Genomic DNA, 19,642 nt, shown 5'->3' with positions numbered 1-19,642 from the left:
GGTTTTGTGATTAAAATAATAAACCTAATTATTGAAGGTGGAAACTTCTGCAGTTTTATCTAGTTATAAATGTATAGACGTCGCTCTGGTGTAGTAGCACGTGTGCCTTGTATGCATATCACATGTATGCAGCACTGACGACTTTTAGGTGTATGTCCTCTTGGGTCTCCCTATCGTGCGTGCAACGGAGAACACGTTAAGCTGTCGGTCCTAGTTGATATCACAGACACCTGATAGAAATTATTACTCAAAGTAGTGAATATATCAGCTAACTCGCAGTGGAGCAGCGTGGTGAATTAAGCACCAAACCTTCTCCTACACGGAGAAAGATGCCTTTACCCAGCAGTTGGATGTTACAGGCTGAATAGTGTATAAAAGTTGCTTCATATAAATCGAAATTGTTACTAGAGAAGTATTCCTGAAAGAAACACTGTGAACATGAAACACCGAACAAGAAATGACTGTGATGAATTTGGATTTTTAACACTACAAATATAGTGTACGTAAATAAATAATGGATAAGTACTCTAAGCACCAAACTTGCACGTACTTTTGACTTAATGGGCGCTATAACATTTTAGGCGCAAACTTTGTAAGTATTATAAGCTTTCATTTCATACCCATGAAGCTAAAATAAAAATATTTCGCTATATTTTTCCAGGATAATATGTTTACAAATATTTTGAAAGACACATCTAATAATAACGTAAACGCCAAAATCTGTCTTATCGTTTAGCCAAAGATATAACTCAAGACTAATTCACATACCGTATGTACGTATAAACAAAAAATATTATTTTAAGCGTCAAATAAGTTTATATGTAGTAAAATTGTACATAATGAAAGTATTTTTAATTGAAAGTATTCGAGTATATTATTATGTAATTTTTAAGTTTCTGCAAACATTAAAGACACTTATTTCAAAATCAAAGTTCGTTGGAACGTTAATTTTGAAATAAGAAACTAATAATGAAACTCTTTTTAAAACAACGCCTACCAAAATATAAATTTATATTTTAAATATTCATACGCCAAGTAGTCAATAAAGCAGGAGAAGGATCAACAAGTAAAGCAGTTTATAGATTTAAAATCTGCTCCAGTTGCGGCATCACTCGATGCTGTTCTGGTGACCCAGTTCACCGCCCTCACCCGCGTCCCGGTGAACTTCTGAATCGGTCGACCGAATGAAATTATTTCGAGTGTTGTAGTACGTACATTTACATATTATATTATAACAAAAGTGCAAAACGAAAATAATCTATTAGAAGAGAGAAATAGAGGGTCCGTTGTTTCATTTTTTTCAGTTCAGTTTCAAACGTTAATTTGAGGATAAAAATGGTAATCGAAATAAATCTCGGTAAATAGAATATCCTACAAAAATATTTTTCCAATTCAAACCAGTAGTTACTCAGCGTGTTCAAAAAAACTCATTAGATTTATAACATTAGTATAGATTTGAAGTTTATATTTATATCAAATATTTACTCAATTCTTGTCAACCTTGGGAGGTTATACTTATGGCAGGGGAGCCTCTACCGGAGATTTAGGGAGTAATTCGAGCGCGTCATATAATGGGGTTAGCCTTGCAACTTGAGAGGTACTCCAACTTAAGAGGTCATTTTAGGCTTTTACATAATGTTAAACGTCAAGGACTTATCAGATTAGTTATAAAATCGATTGTTAGAAAAACTTCGAGCGCATCAGATTATTATGCTGTACAAACGCTTCATCTTAATTTTCTCGCCGAACCAACCCAAAATCTGACAATTATGGCTTGTCAATCTTCTTGTCTTCACAATCCAATCACGACTCTCGAATAAATCCCTCCCTTTTTTGATATCTACTACCATATCAAGAACCTCTAATCTTTTTGATTGACTTTGAATAGGGTAAAATATTATATGTGTATATATTATTGACTTGCTCCAATCAACTCCAACCAAGCAACTCAACCAGTCAATGCCAATTATTAACATTAATTTTTAAGAACAAAACACATTTTTTCGTACATAGCATGAATCGGTCGGGTAAAAAGTTTCTTCGTATTTTAAATACAAGATTTATTTTCATTAATTATAATATATATGTACCATTTTGTTCGGTAATGCCTGCCATCTTATAGGTAGTGATAGGATTCTGTCGCTGTAGAAATTTTGGGTTTTCTCTTTAAAACACTGCGACAAGTAGTTTTGACACTCCTCTCTTGATGTTAACTTTACACTATCTAAATAATTCTGAATTGATCGAAACAGATGGAAATCCGAGGGTGCAAGATCGGGGCTATACAGTAGATGCATTAGGACTTCCCAGTCAAACTCTCTCAATATTTGTTGGGTAGATAAAGACGTATGTGGACGTGCGTTGTCAAGTATCCGAATCGATGGTTTTGCCCCGCGCTAAAAGGTCATCAGAAATAATGCCCTTCCCCACCATACACTCGACATCACTTTATTGCGTGTCAACGCGGGTTTCACGATAGTCTGTGCAACTTGGCCGACCTTTGACTACGATCTCTTTCGTACATTTACGTTACAGTGATCAATCTCTTCAAAAATGGTTCGATATCATTCCGTCTCACAAAAAAAAACAAATTTAATACATATAAATGAAGCGATAAGCAGCCTAAAGCGTTATATACTAATATGTGTCTAAATGGTTCCTGTAAATTATAAAATCTATAATTATTGCTGTTAATAGATAGTTTTGTTTGTCATAAACAAAAATAAAACTGACTTCAATTTACATCGACAGCAGATAGGGCACAGCAGAAAATATCCTGCTCAAAATATGTGTAAGTATTATTATCTTTTCTTGCATATGTATATGTGTTACTGTAATTCTGTTTAAAACCATTCAGTACAATTTCGTTGTATGATAGAGGCGCATGAATATCTTGGTAACAAGGAGATTTGCTAGCTTTTAATCTCGACTGATCCAAAATCCAAAGCTTCATTTAGATATACACATTGTTACCATTTTAAGCTGAAATCTGTTCTTTTTGTGTTAGTATTTCGTTATTATCCTTCTGATGTCTTGTATATAATTTTTATCTTATATTCGAACAAAGCTTTTTATGATAAATATTTAATGTTAGTAATGAAATGCTTAGAAAATTTTAAATACTCAAAATAATTCCCCAAAACGTATGTAACGTTTAACATGATTATGAACGTTTTTTTTTGTATTTACTTTGTTATATTGTAATTAATAAAGTCATATAAGCAGTCTCGTAAATTGATAAGTATATAAATTTTTAAGACTCTAACAAAATGTGATACAGTAATCAACCACGTAACTTACGTCACACATTATTATAATTCGTTTCTCAACGCGAAAAATACGGCGAAGTCTATAAAACACGATTAATGTACACACACCAATATCTATTATGTAGGCAATCTCAGGCCGGCGCGGCAGGGCAACAGGCTCCGGAGCCATAAGATTGGTTTCTTCTGTCTTTGAATATAGGTCGTGCAAAAAGGGATAAAAATGACTATGTAATAGTATCCTTTTGTATTTACATTATACGATATTTTACTATTGTGAACTACTTTTAATATCATCACTAATGTGAAGGAAATCTTTTTACCCCTTTTTACAAAAATTGCATGGATGGAGGACTAATAAATTATATAGTTATTTCTAAGAAGTTTCTAGTCTAAGAAGGAGTGCAGAATGCAGAGTCTTTGAGAGAGTTTTTGACAGCAGAACCTTAATAATGTTCAAACTTATAACTTGAATTAATAATGGTCGAATTTCGGCCACTAGGCGAACACAAGTTAGTATAATAGGGATATAATAATCACACTGTAAATTCACTATTGACGTCACGTTGGCGCAATGTTCACAGCACGCGGCTTGTGGCTGTTGCGCTGGCGGTTGCGGGTTCGATCCCCGCACATGACAACCATTTGAATTGGCCATACAGATGCTTGCCATGGTCTTGGTGTTTGTGGAGTCCTTGTGGGTGTCCCCACCGTGCCTCGGAGAGCACGTTAAGCCGTCGGTCCCGGTTGTTATCGTGTACGCCTGATAACGATCGTTAGTCATAGTAGGCATACATCCGCCAACCCGCATTGGAGCAGCGTGGTGAATTAAGCTCTGATCTTTCTCCTATATGGGCAAGTGCATGGGAAAGAGGTATGTGCCCAGTAGTGGGATATAACAGGCTGAAGCGAAATTCACTATTTAGAACCCAAAAAAAAGATGGAACAAAAATGTAAAAACATAATTTTTTCCTGGACATAATTTATTTAACACTGTAAACACGTTTCTTTCTAGAAACTCTTATTAACTTGCTGAAAGTTCGCAACTTTTGTTTCAAACAATTCTTGGAATAACTGGTATCTTGAGATGTATATTGTATATATGTGCAAAATTTATTTTTTTAACGCTTGTAATAATCTGTCACAATATACCTTAAATTATTATTATCATTTTTATACATTGTAATGTTTAGAACCGTACTTCATAAAGTACGAATAAAAACGTTAAACGTGTCTCTTTTCCTACAAATCTATTTCTATTTAACCTTTGAAATGTATTATTTTTTAACCGACTTCAAAAAAGGAGGAGGTTACTCAATTCGACCGTATATAATATATATTTTTTATGTATGTTCGGGGATAACTCCGTCGTTTATGAACCCATTTTGATAATTATTTTTATGTTGGAAAGGAGATATCCCTAGTTTGGTACCATGATAATAAAACCAGGATCTGATGATGGAATCCTAGAGAAATTAAGGAAAACTCTCGAAAATCTGCATAACTTTTTACTGGGTGTACCGATTTTGATGATTTTTAATTTAATCGAAAGCCGATGTTTATCATGTGGTCACATTTAAATTTCACCGAGATCTGATTACAACTTTTGGAGTAACCTTTGATAATGCGTATTTACTGGACTATTTTTTTGTCTACCTACGTTGTATTAATTGTCGATATAATTGAAGTCGGTTTTTCTTCGTTTGCCTGCAAACACAATTATTGTTTATTGATGTCAAACAAAGTCTGAAAATAATCGTATTTCAAGAGCTTTCTGAGCATCTAGCCCGATTTTATCAGCGTTGTTCAACTTAATTTCAAGGCCGCCATGACAAAGGCTATCTAACTTAACGATAATACTTGAATCTTGGCAATGAATTCAAATTAAAGAGAACAACTCTTTTCAAGTGTGATAACATCAGCACAAAAAATACGTTCGTTTTCGTTTTTTTACTGGCTTTGGGCACAAAAGAGATTTAAGTGTTTATGTTACGAGATATATATTTGTCGACTGTAAACTATTTTTTTCTGTACCTATTGTCTACCGAGAATATACCTCCTTATCCAACAAGTGTGGTTCAATTAGAAATCCTATCTCTAAAACTATAGACTATCCGATAAAGGGCATATAACCTGAAAAAATCTTTAGTGCAGTTATAATTTAATAGTTTATACCTATTGACTACGCCTAATATTTAAAAGATTTTAATATGGTCTGGAGTACTCTAAGCATGTATGTAAACGACGGAAATATATGTAATGTGTTAAAATAATAAACTATATAATGAATTAAATTATCACCTAAGTACCTACTCAATATTTAGCATTCTTGGAACCTTTTTACCTGAACTTTTATTACATATTGACATTTCTTCGCACAAAAATTGTTATTTTAGTAGTTTAAGATAAATGGAAATTGATGTAAGCTTAAAGAAACAATACTACAAAACTAGCTTTAAAAGCTGCTTTTGCATTTTAGATTACAGAAAAAAAGAAGAAATACTAATTCTCGTAGATGTAGTCGCTACGAGTCGCTGTAGTCGTAGATGTAGTGAACTAAAATCTATACAAACAAATAAAATTGAAGTGTCTGTTTGTAATATTAAAATAACCGCTTTTTACTAAATGCATATGGATGTATGCACGGTACATTACAATTTTTGTCTGTCAGTCTGTGTGTCTTGCTGTCTGTCTGTCAGTTCTGACTTATCTCTGATACGGCTGGACCGAATTTGACGGGACTTTCACTGGCAGGTAGCTGATTTTATAAGAAGTAACTTAGGCTAGTTTTATTTTAGAAATTTATTTATTTTGTATCTCTGCAAACTGAACAATAGTTATTTTTTTAATTCCACGCGGATAATTCGCGGGCACAGCTAGTAGTAAATAAAACAAGACAGCAGTTAAATTGGCGACGAAAGTTACTATTTTATTAAAGTACTCTTAAATTTTCCAACTTCACATGATTTTATATTTTTTTAACGTTGATTAATATAGTTTCAGTTACTATAGTATTCATCATCATCATCATCATCATCATTTCAGCCTATTGCAGTCCACTGCTGGACATAGGCCTCCACAAGTTCACGCCAAAAATGCGTGAACTCGTGTGTGTTGCCCATAGACACCACTATATTATTACTATATTATTACTATAGTATTACTATATTAATAATTCCCCTTTCTTCGTTTTAAGATATTGCAACAACATTGCTTTGAAAAATATTTCATTTCAGTAATTTAAAAAATATATTTTGTGACAACCAACATCTTAATATAGAGTAAAAATCATTCGTAGAGACGCCACGCGTCATGAGCACGGTAATGAGTTTTCCTAAATTCTATACACGTATCTAAACAGACCTTTAGCAATTCTGAATTCATGAAGTATATAATAAACTTTTTTTCAACACATTTTTTGTTAAAAATTGAAATAAATATTTTATATTACTTGTAAATTAAATAACTTACCATTTTCCCGCGTTTCAAAAGCTCCAAGTTGTGACCGGGAACGTCCGCCGTTAGAAACTGCGATACGCGTTCTCATCCCTTCGAATGAAATGGTGAGCCTGCTTAGTGCGCCTGCGTTAACCATATGACGTCAATGGCTTCGTTCACTAATACAGGTGTCTGTATTCATAAAAATGCCGCAGAGCTCAACGCATGGACTCTATAACAAATACAAATTGACAAATCGAGATGTTTTCGATAAACTTTACCTATAGTGATTTTTTTTTATGTACATTGTGTAAAAACGAGAATTATTCCCGGAAAAACGCGACAGCTCATTCAATTTCATAATCTCATTCATGACCTACTTTGAAGGAGGAGGTCCTAATTTACAACGTAATATTTCACTAAAGAATAGTTCTAACAACCGTTTACAAGTAGATTTATAGCAAAACAAGAAGGAGTAGTATTTGATAATTACCATTATCGTTGTACATTTTAACACTTCGCGATCTATACATTTAATATACATACCTATAGGTCTTAACAGGATAATATTTACCTTTTATTTTTATTCGATCTACCTACAATGCTGGCTCCCTTATGGTAATTTGCATGTCTTACTCGTAACAATACCTAGCAAATGATCAGACTAAGCACATACAACTAAATCAACACCGCCTCACATAGACATTTATAGTTCAAATGAAGCCAATAGGTACAAGGTTAATTTAACCTTGTCATAAACGTGAGAAGAAGGAATAATAGTATTCACGCTAGTCCCTACTGCAATACTCGCGTAAATTTTGATCTTGTAGAGATATTAGAACAAACGGCATACCTAAAAACATAATCTTGCCCTAAATATTGTTACAAAGAAAAAAACATTTTGACGTGAAAACGTCCAATAAATTGATGAACGCCGGCGGCATGCACTAAAAAGGTTGACACATTGTAGCGTTGCGCTCATTGTAGCGTTACGCTCATTGTACGCTTGCGCCGCATTTATCTCTCTTCCACTCGATTGGCCTATGCGTCCGAGGAAGCACACCCTCGAGGTGTGCCCGAGATGGGCGGCGCTGCGTCGCGATCTAACGACAGTCCTCGGAGGGGACTTGTCACTGCCGAGCGTCATCACCGCGACGCTCGGCGAAGACGAGTCCTGGACGGCGATGGTCTCCTTCTGCGAGACAGTAATGTCCCAGAAGGAGAATGACGAGCGGATGAAAGAGGAGGCCGCCGACGAGGCCTCCGTCCACAGGCGACGAACGGGGGTGCGTAGGAGGCGCTACTTAATGCGCCTCCAGTAACGCCCCTGTACCCGTATCTGGAACCGAGATGGGAACCCGGTCCTGCTAGACATGGCGTCGACGGGATTTTTCAGAGGTGAGCTGGGCAATCCCCATGGAGGAGAAGTCTGGCCTTTTTGCCGAGACCAGCCTGTCGCTGGAGGGATCCTGTTGCCTGCAGATCCGGGACCCTCATATTTGATGATGATGAGCATTCTCATATTTTTTTAAGTATGCATAAAAACTTTATTAAATCAATATAAAAACATTACACACACTAGTGTATGTAATGTTTTTTTTGTGTAGCTACCATGTATTTGATACACACACGCTTATTATATATACTTTTTTGTTGGTTGTCAGTCTGTAGTCAAATCGATTTTTTTTAAAAAGCTTCTTTATTTTCATTATTTTTTGGTTTTCTTTAATTTAATTTTTTAATTATGGTCGAATTTCGGCCTCTGGGCGACCTATAAAACCATTAAAAATATATAAAGCTTAACATTTTTTAATTTTAATATAAATTAAATAAAATAATTATATAAAGCTTATTAATAGGTGCTATCTTCATCTTCCAAGATAAAATCTTTTGCTTTCGGACAGGATTTCTTCGAATTCTTTCTCTTACTGCTTTGATCACCTTTTTCTTACGAGCACTACGTGATCAGCCAGATTTTTTTCTATCACAAACAGAGGAGGTTTCATTGTACCTACCTATCAATAACCCGGTACACAAACATTTGACTAACACCAAGTGTGTGAAGTTTGAAAAATTTTATTTGGCTCCATACTTACTTTGTGTATTAATTACAATCACAGCGATTCGATTCTCTTTATCATCTCACTCCATTTTAATATCACAAAATATTTTACAGGGTATTATTGGCGCGAAAATGAGAAAACACAATGAACAATCATATAAAAATGACAGATTCCAAATTCAAATGTAATATTTTGTTTATTTTTAATTGTAACAGTATTTATGGCCAGACTATGTATAGGTAGGTTATGTATATGTTTATATGACTTAAGCGTGAAACTGTAGTAAACATAAATGCACCTATCTAAACATTCTAACAAACTTAACATTTTTAATACTACGCAACATATTTCACTCAGAAAAAAGTAATAAAATCATCTTAAATGTCTCCAGTCCAACTACGACAAAAAAATAAATAAAAAGGCAGCCATTTAACGCTTGAAATTAAATTTCTTTTATCGAGACTTGTGACAAGAGTGCTTAATTGAATTTCAAACACAACGGCTATGCGCTTTTCAAAGTCAGTAAGAACAAATATAATTATATTTGTTCTCGGCGCATTATACCTGATACATACCTTGACTTATTTACATTTCTTATATCGAGTTATTGGAAAAAACTATTTAATGTAACTATACATAGCTTATTTTAATTAAATTATTACTTAATTAAATTTTTCATTTACTCGTAGATGATGGGTCAAAACCGAACGCTGCTTATTATATTGTTACGTGTTAGGGTTCGAAGGATTTGGAGAGAAAGACCTGCTGACTCTTTTCAAGACTTTATTCACTAGCACTAGGTCCAACACAAAGCACTAGTTCAAACACTAACCACTAAGTTCAAACACTAAGCACTAACAATGTCCTCAGTCGTAGCCAATGTCGTAGGTTTCGCTGGTACCACTCTTGATCACTAGTTCTCACTCTTGAAGTCGCCTCGAAGATCGCTCAAACTGAACTGTACTCGCTCGCCTACCTGCGGCTATTTATATCGGCCGACACGAGGCCCAGGCCATTCTGGAAAGTTCGCGTATGTACCCGGTTTTCGAGACTATACTTCTATATAGTTCCATAGTAGTTCCTCTAACGCCATCTAGTATTGAGTAGAGAGTTTCATGCTATCGCTGTCTTTGTGTGGTTCCAATGGTTGCCGCTAGATGGCGCTAGTTTCTTTGTGTCCGTAACACTACTCCCCTCTTAGAGATGCTCGTCCCGAGCATCGTTGTTACTACCATGGTAACGCGCCAAACGGTCTATGTGTTGTACCACTTTGAATGTCCCTCTTGGTTGCTTTTGAATCCTGTAAGTCACATCATTCAGTCGGGTAACCACTTTGTATGGACCCTCCCACTTGGTCTGCAACTTTGGAGATTTCCCTTTCCGGCGGGTCGGGTTATGCAGCCACACCAGTGACCCTTCCTTGAAGCCGCTCGTGTTCGATTTCCGGTCGTATCTGGTTTTCATGTTCTCGCTTGACTGTAACCCATTTTCCCGAACCAAGGCGTGTATATAGTGCAATTTTTCCCTTAAATCGCTGACATAGTCTTGTACGGTATTTGGTCCCTCCGGTGCCCCTCCAGTCAATAGGTCCACTGGTATTCGTAATTCTCTACCATAATTGACATACGCCGGTGTAGCTTTTATGCTCTCATGCTCGGCGGTTCGGTACGACAGAAGGAAGAGCGGTATATACTTGTCCCAATCTTTTTGTTTGTCGTCTACCAATTTCGCCAAATGCCTCTCAAGGGTCTGGTTAAATCTCTCAACCATTCCATCAGACTGTGGATGGTACGCGGTGGTCCTCGTCTTATGCATGCCCAAAATTCTGCATACTTCCTGGAATACTTGCGATTCGAAGTTCCTGCCCTGATCGGAATGGATTTCTAGAGGCACACCAAAGCGACATATCACTTCTTCGACTAACTTAGAAGCGACTGTTGTAGCTTCTTGGTTTGGTATGGCGAACACTTCGGGCCATTTGGTGAAGTAGTCCATGACGACCATAAAATACTTGTTTCCCGATTCCGTTACAGGAAATGGCCCCGCTACGTCAACTGCAATTCGTTCCCACGGTGCACCGACGTTATACAACCGCAGATTCCCACGGCTCCTGGTCTGTGGTCCTTTTACAGCAGCGCAAGTAGTACATTTGCGGCACCAATCCTGTACATCATCTCGACAATGCAACCAGTAGAATCGTTCTCGCACTTTTGTTAACGTCCTCTTGACACCTAGATGACCTCCTGATACGCCATCATGTATTTCACGGAGAACATCTGGTACTCTCGTTCTTGGGACAATTATCTGAAGGTGGAACTCTCTGCCGTTAGTCTTCTCCCATTTCCGGTAGAGTATTCCGTTTTGAAGTATCAGACTGTCCCATTGAGCCCAGTACGCCTTAGTGACAGCGCCAGTGGGTGCAACCTCACTCCAGATTGGCTTTACGTCACCCCGTTTCTTCCATGTGATGATGTGCCGAAGGTCGTCATCTCTTTCTTGAGCTTCCCTCATAGCATCACTCTCCCAGATACCCAAAGGACTTGTTCTTGTTAGCTTTAATGTTACTTCATTAGAATCCTGCTTAACACAATGTTTGCAGACTTCTGAACACTGCCTTCGTGAGAGTGCGTCGGCATTCCCATACAATTTCCCGCTGCGGTATTTCGTCTTGAAGTCATACTCCTGATCCCGGGCAGGAGGTGAAGCCCTTTCCTTCTTCAGCTCCTCTATTTGTTCCTCTATCCTTTTCATCCGTGCTATCTGGGTCTTCTTCTGCGGACAGTTGAGCTGAAGATGGCCCCTCTCGCCACACTTGTAGCACATGACTCCAGAACTTTTCTTCGTAGGAGCCTTAACTACCTTGAATTCCTCAGAAACCTCGCGGATCTTATGCCGTATGTCATGGCGAACAGCCTCGACCTCCAAAGCATGCGCCAATGCTTCCTTTAACGATGTATGGTGACGAAGCCTCACTGCAGCTCTGACCTCCAGGTCTTTGATTCCGTCGACAAATGCTTGAACAATATTCGTGTCTACCATCTCGGTGTCTGCTCCTGGGTGTGACTTCCTAACGAGTTTTTCGATTTCCAACGCCCATTGTTGTAGTCCTTCTCCTGGGCGTTGAACTCTGTCGCGCAGTTGGGCACGGAACACGTGCTCCAGATGTCGATCCCCGTATCGGGATTCAAGTGCCTCCATCAAATCTTGGAACCCATTTTCCGTATGTGGCAGTGCTTCCAGAACCGACAAAGCTTGCCCCCTGAGCGCAACAGTGAGAGCAGTCAGGCATTGTTCTTCCGTCCATCCGTTGGCAGTAGCAACAGTCTGGAATTGTCGACGATAAGCGTTCCACGAAGTAGTGCCGTCGTATGGAGGCACTTTCACTTTTGCTCCTTGCCCCACTCCGGTCGTTCCACTAGACATCGCAATTCTCATGGTTTCAAGGCGTACTACTCTCTTCTGTAGTTCAGCGAGGCCGGTTTTCACATTTTCAAGATCCAATCCTAACCCGGTAACTCGTTCTTCCACTACGTCGACATCTTTTCGAAGCTTAGTCACCGCGTCACTAACATCTTTTACAGCCCAAAGCGTTTTTTCTTGGAGCTCTTTTTGTTGCTCTTGTAATTCTTGCAAAGCACCACGAATTTCAGCCTTTTGTTGCTCTTGTGATTCTTGCAAAGCACCACGAATTTCAGCCTTTTGTTGCTCTTGTGATTCTTGCAAAGCACCACGAATTTCAGCCTTTTGTTGCTCTTGTGATTCTTGCAAAGCACGAATTTCAGCTTTTTGTTGCTCTTGTGATTCTTGCAAAGCACCACGAATTTCAGCCTTTTGTTGCTCTTGTGATTCTTGCAAAGCACGAATTTCAGCCCTTTGCAGCTCCATTAATTTAATTAAACTTCCTAATTGAAAAGCCACTTGAGAGTCTGTAGAAGTTACGGTGTCACTGGTGGGCGTGGTAAGGTGGGCGGGTCCGGTGGGCGGGGCTTGGCCCACGCTGGGCGGAGCTTGGTCCCCAGTGGGTGTGGCCTCCGCAGCTCGCTGTGCCCTTGTCCTGACGCCCCCCTTAACGTCTTCTCTCGGAGTCAATGGCATCTCCAAATCTCACTTCCGACACCAGTTGTTACGTGTTAGGGTTCGAAGGATTTGGAGAGAAAGACCTGCTGACTCTTTTCAAGACTTTATTCACTAGCACTAGGTCAAACACAAAGCACTAGGTTCAAACACTAACCACTAAGTTCAAACACTAAGCACTAACAATGTCCTCAGTCGTAGCCAATGTCGTAGGTTTCGCTGGTACCACTCTTGATCACTAGTTCTCACTCTTGAAGTCGCCTCGAAGATCGCTCAAACTGAACTGTACTCGCTCGCCTACCTGCGGCTATTTATATCGGCCGACACGAGGCCCAGGCCATTCTGGAAAGTTCGCGTAAGTACGCGGTTTTCGAGACTATACTTCTATATAGTTCCATAGTAGTTCCTCTAACGCCATCTAGTATTGAGTAGAGAGTTTCATGCTATCGCTGTCTTTGTGTGGTTCCAATGGTTGCCGCTAGATGGCGCTAGTTTCTTTGTGTCCGTAACAATATACTAAACTCCGTCGCAACTACACCTGCGATATGCTTTGTTGCTCTTTAGTTCAGTTGTGAAGTATATAATTGTATAATCTATGAGTTGTGACTTGTGAGTCATTCATTGGGTTTTATGGCTTTCAGGTGTCGTCATTGAAATCGAGCACGCAAAATAAGACTGCGACATCAGAGTGTCCGCCAGTAAAACTATTTGAGGTTTGATCTGCTTCTTCCGTAGAGGGAGTCGTAGTACGGATTGGTGTCGAATCTGTGATATGACGGCGTTTGGTTGTCGTACAAGAAGGACAGACCCGAATATTGCCCGAGCTACGGGCATGGCGAAGCTCTTCTCTGGACAGACTGAGGCATTTTATATGGAACATCGTTGTACAGTTCACACAGGAGGTGCTTACGTCCTTTGAGTCGGCTTTGGGTTTGTTACACACTCCGCACAGCATCTTACGAATTATTATGTACCCTTTTCGATGACAGATGGCGCTTAAAAATAAATCTACAATTTCGACGCGGTTCTGCTATTGGCTGCTAGATAGCGCTAGTGTATAGTTAACTATTGACCATAAGCTTATACAAAACACTGGAGAGTGCATCGTAAACAATACTTTGAAGACAAAAAATTTGACCTTGAATTACGTCACGTATGTTCCTAATCTCTTTCTATAGGGTGACCACGTTGATCCTAGGTTCAGGATCCATACTATTTAAAAAAAATTCAAGCATTTACTAGACTTCTTTATTCTGTTAGCTCTCAAAAATGAAAAGGAACAGCGGCGTCCCTATGGACGATAATAGTAATAATCTATCAAAAAACGTTTACTATTTGAGCTGATATTTTTATCGTTTCTAGCTTCATTTTAAAAATTATTTCGGTAGATTATGATGTGCTAGGGATAAGGAATCTTCAAACTCAAGTGATAATTAGATCCATCAAATTTCGCAGGCTAAAAATGTGCTGACGAAGATGCGTTGTTATTTAATTGACCCTATCGTAATATTTGCGATTAGTTTGATCTCAGCCCCATCCACGCGGGCATATCAGTCTTTATTTCCTGTAGTGAGCTATGTTGTGGATGTGGCAACGTCGCAATTTATTGTCACTGGTAGGCCGATGCGTAAAATAAAAAATCAGTGGACATATTCTAGCTCAGTATAGTTTAGTGTTGATAAACAGACTTATACCAATTAGCTGCTTTATTTTTATGGCGCGTACACTTTAAGTATTTAATGCACATGAATGACACCTAACACAGTAAATAAATAGATAATTGAGTGTTTTTAGAAACATCCAAGAGTGAATTGAAAAGGTAAACCGATGTAACAAAAGTTACAATGAAAAAGACTTCGTGTAACATTATGGCCCATTTGTTTTAAACCACTGAACCGATCTTTATGAAATTTGCACTATACGCTAAGATTAAAAGATTCTTAAAACAATTAAAAAGATTTTTAGATAAAGATCATCATCATCATCAGCAACCTATCAATGGCTCACTACTTAGCGTAGGTCTCCTCTCAGAATAGGGTTATAGGCCATAGTCTATCACGCTGGCCCAATGCGAATCGACGGACTTCACATACCTTCGAGAACTTAATGGAGAACTCTCAGGTGTGCAAGTTTCCTCGCGATATTTTCCTTCAGCGTTGAAGCAAGTGTTATTTAATTACAAAAACGCACTTAACTTCAAAGTCAAAGGTCCATGCACGAGATCGAGCTGCGACCGCCCAAACAGGAAGCCACAGTCCAAACCACAAGGCTATTAATGTTTAGATAAAGATAAAGTAGGTATTATTTATTTTATTTATTTATTTATTACTTCTTGCATACATATAATCAAACACTTTTACGTAGTAAAAAAAAACAGCACAGAAATAAAATGGTTTGACCATGCCATTGGATCAAGTTAAAATTAAACAAAAAAAAACACATAGTGCATAATTTATAACAAGACAAAGTGAACGCAAACAAATAAAAGAAAAAAATAAAAAGAGATAAACATAAACTTAGTGATTAAAAGTATTTAACTAATACATAATTTATACATGTTCGCAGCATGCCTCACAAAAAGGTACGACCTCAGTTTAAGGGAGTCCTAACATTGGTTTTCAGGACCACTATTGGTTTGTTGATCATTTTGGTGGCATTCTGATAAAATATACATAGACATGAATACATACATAAACACAGAAAACTATAGACTATGTGTAATAAGATATTACAATATATATAAATATATAAATATATATATATAATAAAATGGTAGGAAAGTCAAAACTGTACATTGAATATTTTTTTAAAAGAATACTCGGGGTGTGATCTTTAGTCGATACAAAAGCCAAAAATATAGTTTTTAGAATTTTTGCCTGTTTGTCTGTTTGTCTGTATGTATGTCCGGGATAAACTCAAAAAGTACTGCATGGATTTACTTCAAATTTGGCACGAATATTATTAAGAAGCCGGGTCAACATATGCATAGACTACATATTATCATGCCTTATATAACCTACCGGGAACGAGCAGTGAACCTTTATTTCCTCAACGCATTCTGTAACAACGTGTAATCTAACGACGCATATTTGAATGTTGTTATTATGTTAATAACCATGCTATAAATAAAGACATTCTGTAGTATATTTAGTATCAGCATTGTCGCTAGTATACTCATATATACATAGGTGCATATTATATATACACATATAAGTGGATGTATAGAGGATTATTAGAATAACTAAAAATAGCGGCACCAAATAGAAAACGTTTCCAAAATAGACTGCACTAGACTTATGATTTACTTGGAATGCAAGCCGTCGATTGTTGGTGAAATACGAGAGGAAGATAATATGATAGGCTAGAATAACTGGTCGATACTAGCATGCTCATAAGCAAATCTGTTTTGTTTAGACGCGCTCACAACATCCCCTTCGACCCGCACTGTAGTTAGCAGGATAAAAAATCAAACGACCGTCAATTTTTTGAGCATGTACTAATAATAAGCATGCTTATTCTTCTACCTACAGTATGCTTGTTATAAGCATGCTCTTAGATAAGCATGTTCAAAGCATAAACACCAATACACATGCTATTTATTAGCAAACTCTCTGCCAGTGAGCGTGTAGTGATAATAGTAAACCAAGTGGTCCTGCAGACAGAACTAAATAAAATCATCATTTTTTTAATAAAAAAAAAGTGAGCAAATGGGTGAGCAATGAGCAAAAAATTTGCAGCATCAGAGTAACTACTCAATGTTCAAGTCTTTCAGGAATTTGTTGGTCTTCCCCTTGAATAACTCCATGTTGTAATCTAGTGGGAACACTATCGAAGGGCGTTGGTTCCACAGTACCTCTACAAATCCTTTTGCTTGGAAAACAATGCGTTCAAAAATTACTACTATAATATATATACTTATAGGTAGCATTTGCTCAAAAAAAAGCATGCTTTCGTGCTAAATAATGATCATGTCTGTCTGCTCCTTCGCACATATTGATTGGGGGTTTTTGTACATAGCATGGCTATTTTAAATAACGTGTGAGGGGGATAGAAAACATAACTGAGGTGAATGAACTTATCTTCACTAAAATGTTTTAGTGCTCCCGCAGACATACAATTGTAAGTTGGCCGACTAAATCGCAGAGTATACTAATAGGTATAGTGACATATGGAAGCTCGCACATCATCTCCAACTAAGTTGTCCAACTAATTAATTGGATACCGATCGTATCAGAATCGAAATTCACTTCCGATCGACGTACAATTAAAAAGTTGTCCAACTGTTCGTTAGCACGGGCACCTTATACAAGCTCGCTGACTATCCAACTTAGTTGGTCAGTCGCACGGCAAGATTGAATACGACTACACGCGTGCGCGTGATTTCCCTACGCGATCTGTCTGCGTCCCGATCAGTTGTTACAAACGAAAAAGTAGAAGAACTTATAGATGAACCTTAATTTAAAAAAAATAGCATATTTTAGAAATAAAAAAGGACATGGGTTTCAAAATCCCGTGGATATATATTAATTGTATTTAAAAAATCAAATATTTTTATTTAAGTTACTTCGTAACTTATGATTCCCCTTATCTAATAAGTAATATATTATTTAGGTGTCCCAAAATAAATACACGTAATCAGTCCCTATTTTATGTGCCTAGAACTAGGACCAAATCGATGGCTCCTAAGTATACTTTTTTTTTTTTACGTGGGGAAAATCCGTCATGGATAAGCGCAGATGCGCCACCCTAAAGCGCGGGGGCGCCAGAGGGTTATGTCAGACTCCTACTGACTAAAAACCACCACGTGTTAGCAGTCATCCGCCTGGTGGGGCGAGAGGGGTCGCGCTAGCATTCGCCACCTATCCTAAGTATACTGAGTCAACTCTACTTCTAATAACATTATTTTTTTGTTACATGGGTAGATATGAAATGAAGTAAATGTTATTAATATCTTAAAAAATGAAATCATCAAAAGTTGTTAGTTGACTCAGTATACTTAGGAGCCATCGAAATATACGCAGAATAATTTTACTTTTAGAGCATGTAAAATGTACAACCAATGTTTTCATCACATTGATTTTGCTACTAGCTCAGTACAATCTTTAAGGAGTGAATTACGATATGCAATAAATTTTTAATTTTTAATTTATCATTAATTATTTACATAATTCATGAATTTCTAGTAGGTTAGTTTGATTTTGTTATAAATTAATTTAATTATAATTGTATTATAGTTGGAATGATTAATTTTTAATCTATAATATATATAAAAGCGAAAGGTCACTCACTCATCACGAAATATCCGAAACTATACCACCTACAAACTTGAAATTTGGCAGGAAGGCTCGTTATAGGACGTAGACATCCGCTAAGAACTGATTTTACGAAACTCGACCCCTAAGGGGATAAAATGGGGGTTGGAAGTTTGTATGAAAGTACTATGTTTTTGAAGTAAGAGACTTGAAATTTAAAATATATGCTCTATAGATGGTGAGGAGGTGTCCAAATAATGCATCGTAATCTATATATATATAAGAAAAAAAATCACTAACTCACTCATCACGAGAACTCAAAAACCACTGAATGTTCTATCCATCCAGGTTGGACAATGATAAAATTTGGCAGGGAGGTAGATTATAGTTAGCAGACGTCCGCTAAGAACGAATTTTACGATATTCCACCGCTAACGGGATTTATTTAGGGGTGGATAGTTTGTATGAAACATATACAGCCTGAAAATAAAACTAAAAATGTGGTGTATAAAGGGGTTTTATAAAAATAACTATTAAATTATACGTGTGCCTTTCAAAAATTTACTCAGTTTGATAAGCATTTCAACTGATTGATTTCAACTTGAACGATTGTCTGAAATAAAAAAAATAATTTGCGTTAAATATCTTAATAGTATCATTATAAATCCAAGTTCCCAAAAGTGTATGTGATCGATTCGCCCAAAATCTACTGAACGGATTTTCATGCGGTTTCACCATTGGAGAGAGGGCTCCACCATTGACAAGAGGAATGTTTACGGAACGGCTAAGCCGATTTTGATGAGAGTTTCACTGGAAGTTTGCCGCGAAAACTTTGTGACATACTAATTTCAACGCGGGCGAAGCCGCGGGCACAGCTAGTGTTGTATATATCTGAATTTGTTATCTTTTAATTATTTATTATTTAATTGATAATTGTATGAAATGTTTCTTTTCTATTCGTACATGTTTACCTAATTATTCAATTTACTACTGTTTGAATTATTTATATTTCTGTGTGTATCGATTATTTCTTATTAATGTGTGCTTTTTTAGCTTATTCATGAATTATTTACTATTGGAAACTTTATTGGTTTATGTATCAGTTTTATAAGATTTTTTTTTCTTTGTATTATTGTACTGTTTGTTTCCCAAATAAAATAAAATAAAAATAAAAAATTATTTCTTCAACGGCTATAGCGAGTCGGAAAAGTGTGTCCTGTTTGATTATTGGTGGCCCAATTAGATATACGAGTTCATCAAAAGACGAAATACTCATTCTGTAGTATGAAAAAAAAATTATCTGGATAACATCTGAGTTTAGAATGCAATGTACGATGCTTCCCATATTCTAATCTATTACTTAATATAGGGTGCACCCAAAGTGTTCTTTTTATTATTAGAGCAATTAGAGCACAAAAATATAGGAGTTTGAAATTATTGATAAATGAATATTTTTCAACGACTTTTTTGATTTTTAATTAAATACTCTAAGGTAAGCAATTTAAAAGGACAACGCAATTGAAATGAGCTATTGAAAATCTATCTATTA

General features: G+C 37.0%; 1 protein-coding gene across 1 annotated transcript in view; it reads right to left on the bottom strand.

Annotated features, from left to right (window-relative positions):
* LOC123655294 overlaps positions 1-6,822 on the bottom strand; it is a 59,967-nt gene extending 53,145 nt beyond the window's left edge. Inside the window, exon 1 of the mRNA XM_045591108.1 lies at positions 6,738-6,822. Within this exon, the coding sequence (XP_045447064.1) occupies positions 6,738-6,740 (3 nt within the window). The 5' untranslated portion in view covers positions 6,741-6,822. The remainder of the gene's footprint in view (positions 1-6,737) is intronic.
* Positions 6,823-19,642: the final 12,820 nt, after the last annotated feature.

This window comes from Melitaea cinxia, chromosome 7 (assembly GCF_905220565.1).
Source record: "Melitaea cinxia chromosome 7, ilMelCinx1.1, whole genome shotgun sequence".
NCBI classification, from domain to species: domain Eukaryota; kingdom Metazoa; phylum Arthropoda; class Insecta; order Lepidoptera; family Nymphalidae; genus Melitaea; species Melitaea cinxia.
The sequence above is the reverse complement of the archived record's forward strand: the minus strand, read 5'-3'. Positions and strand labels throughout refer to the sequence as shown.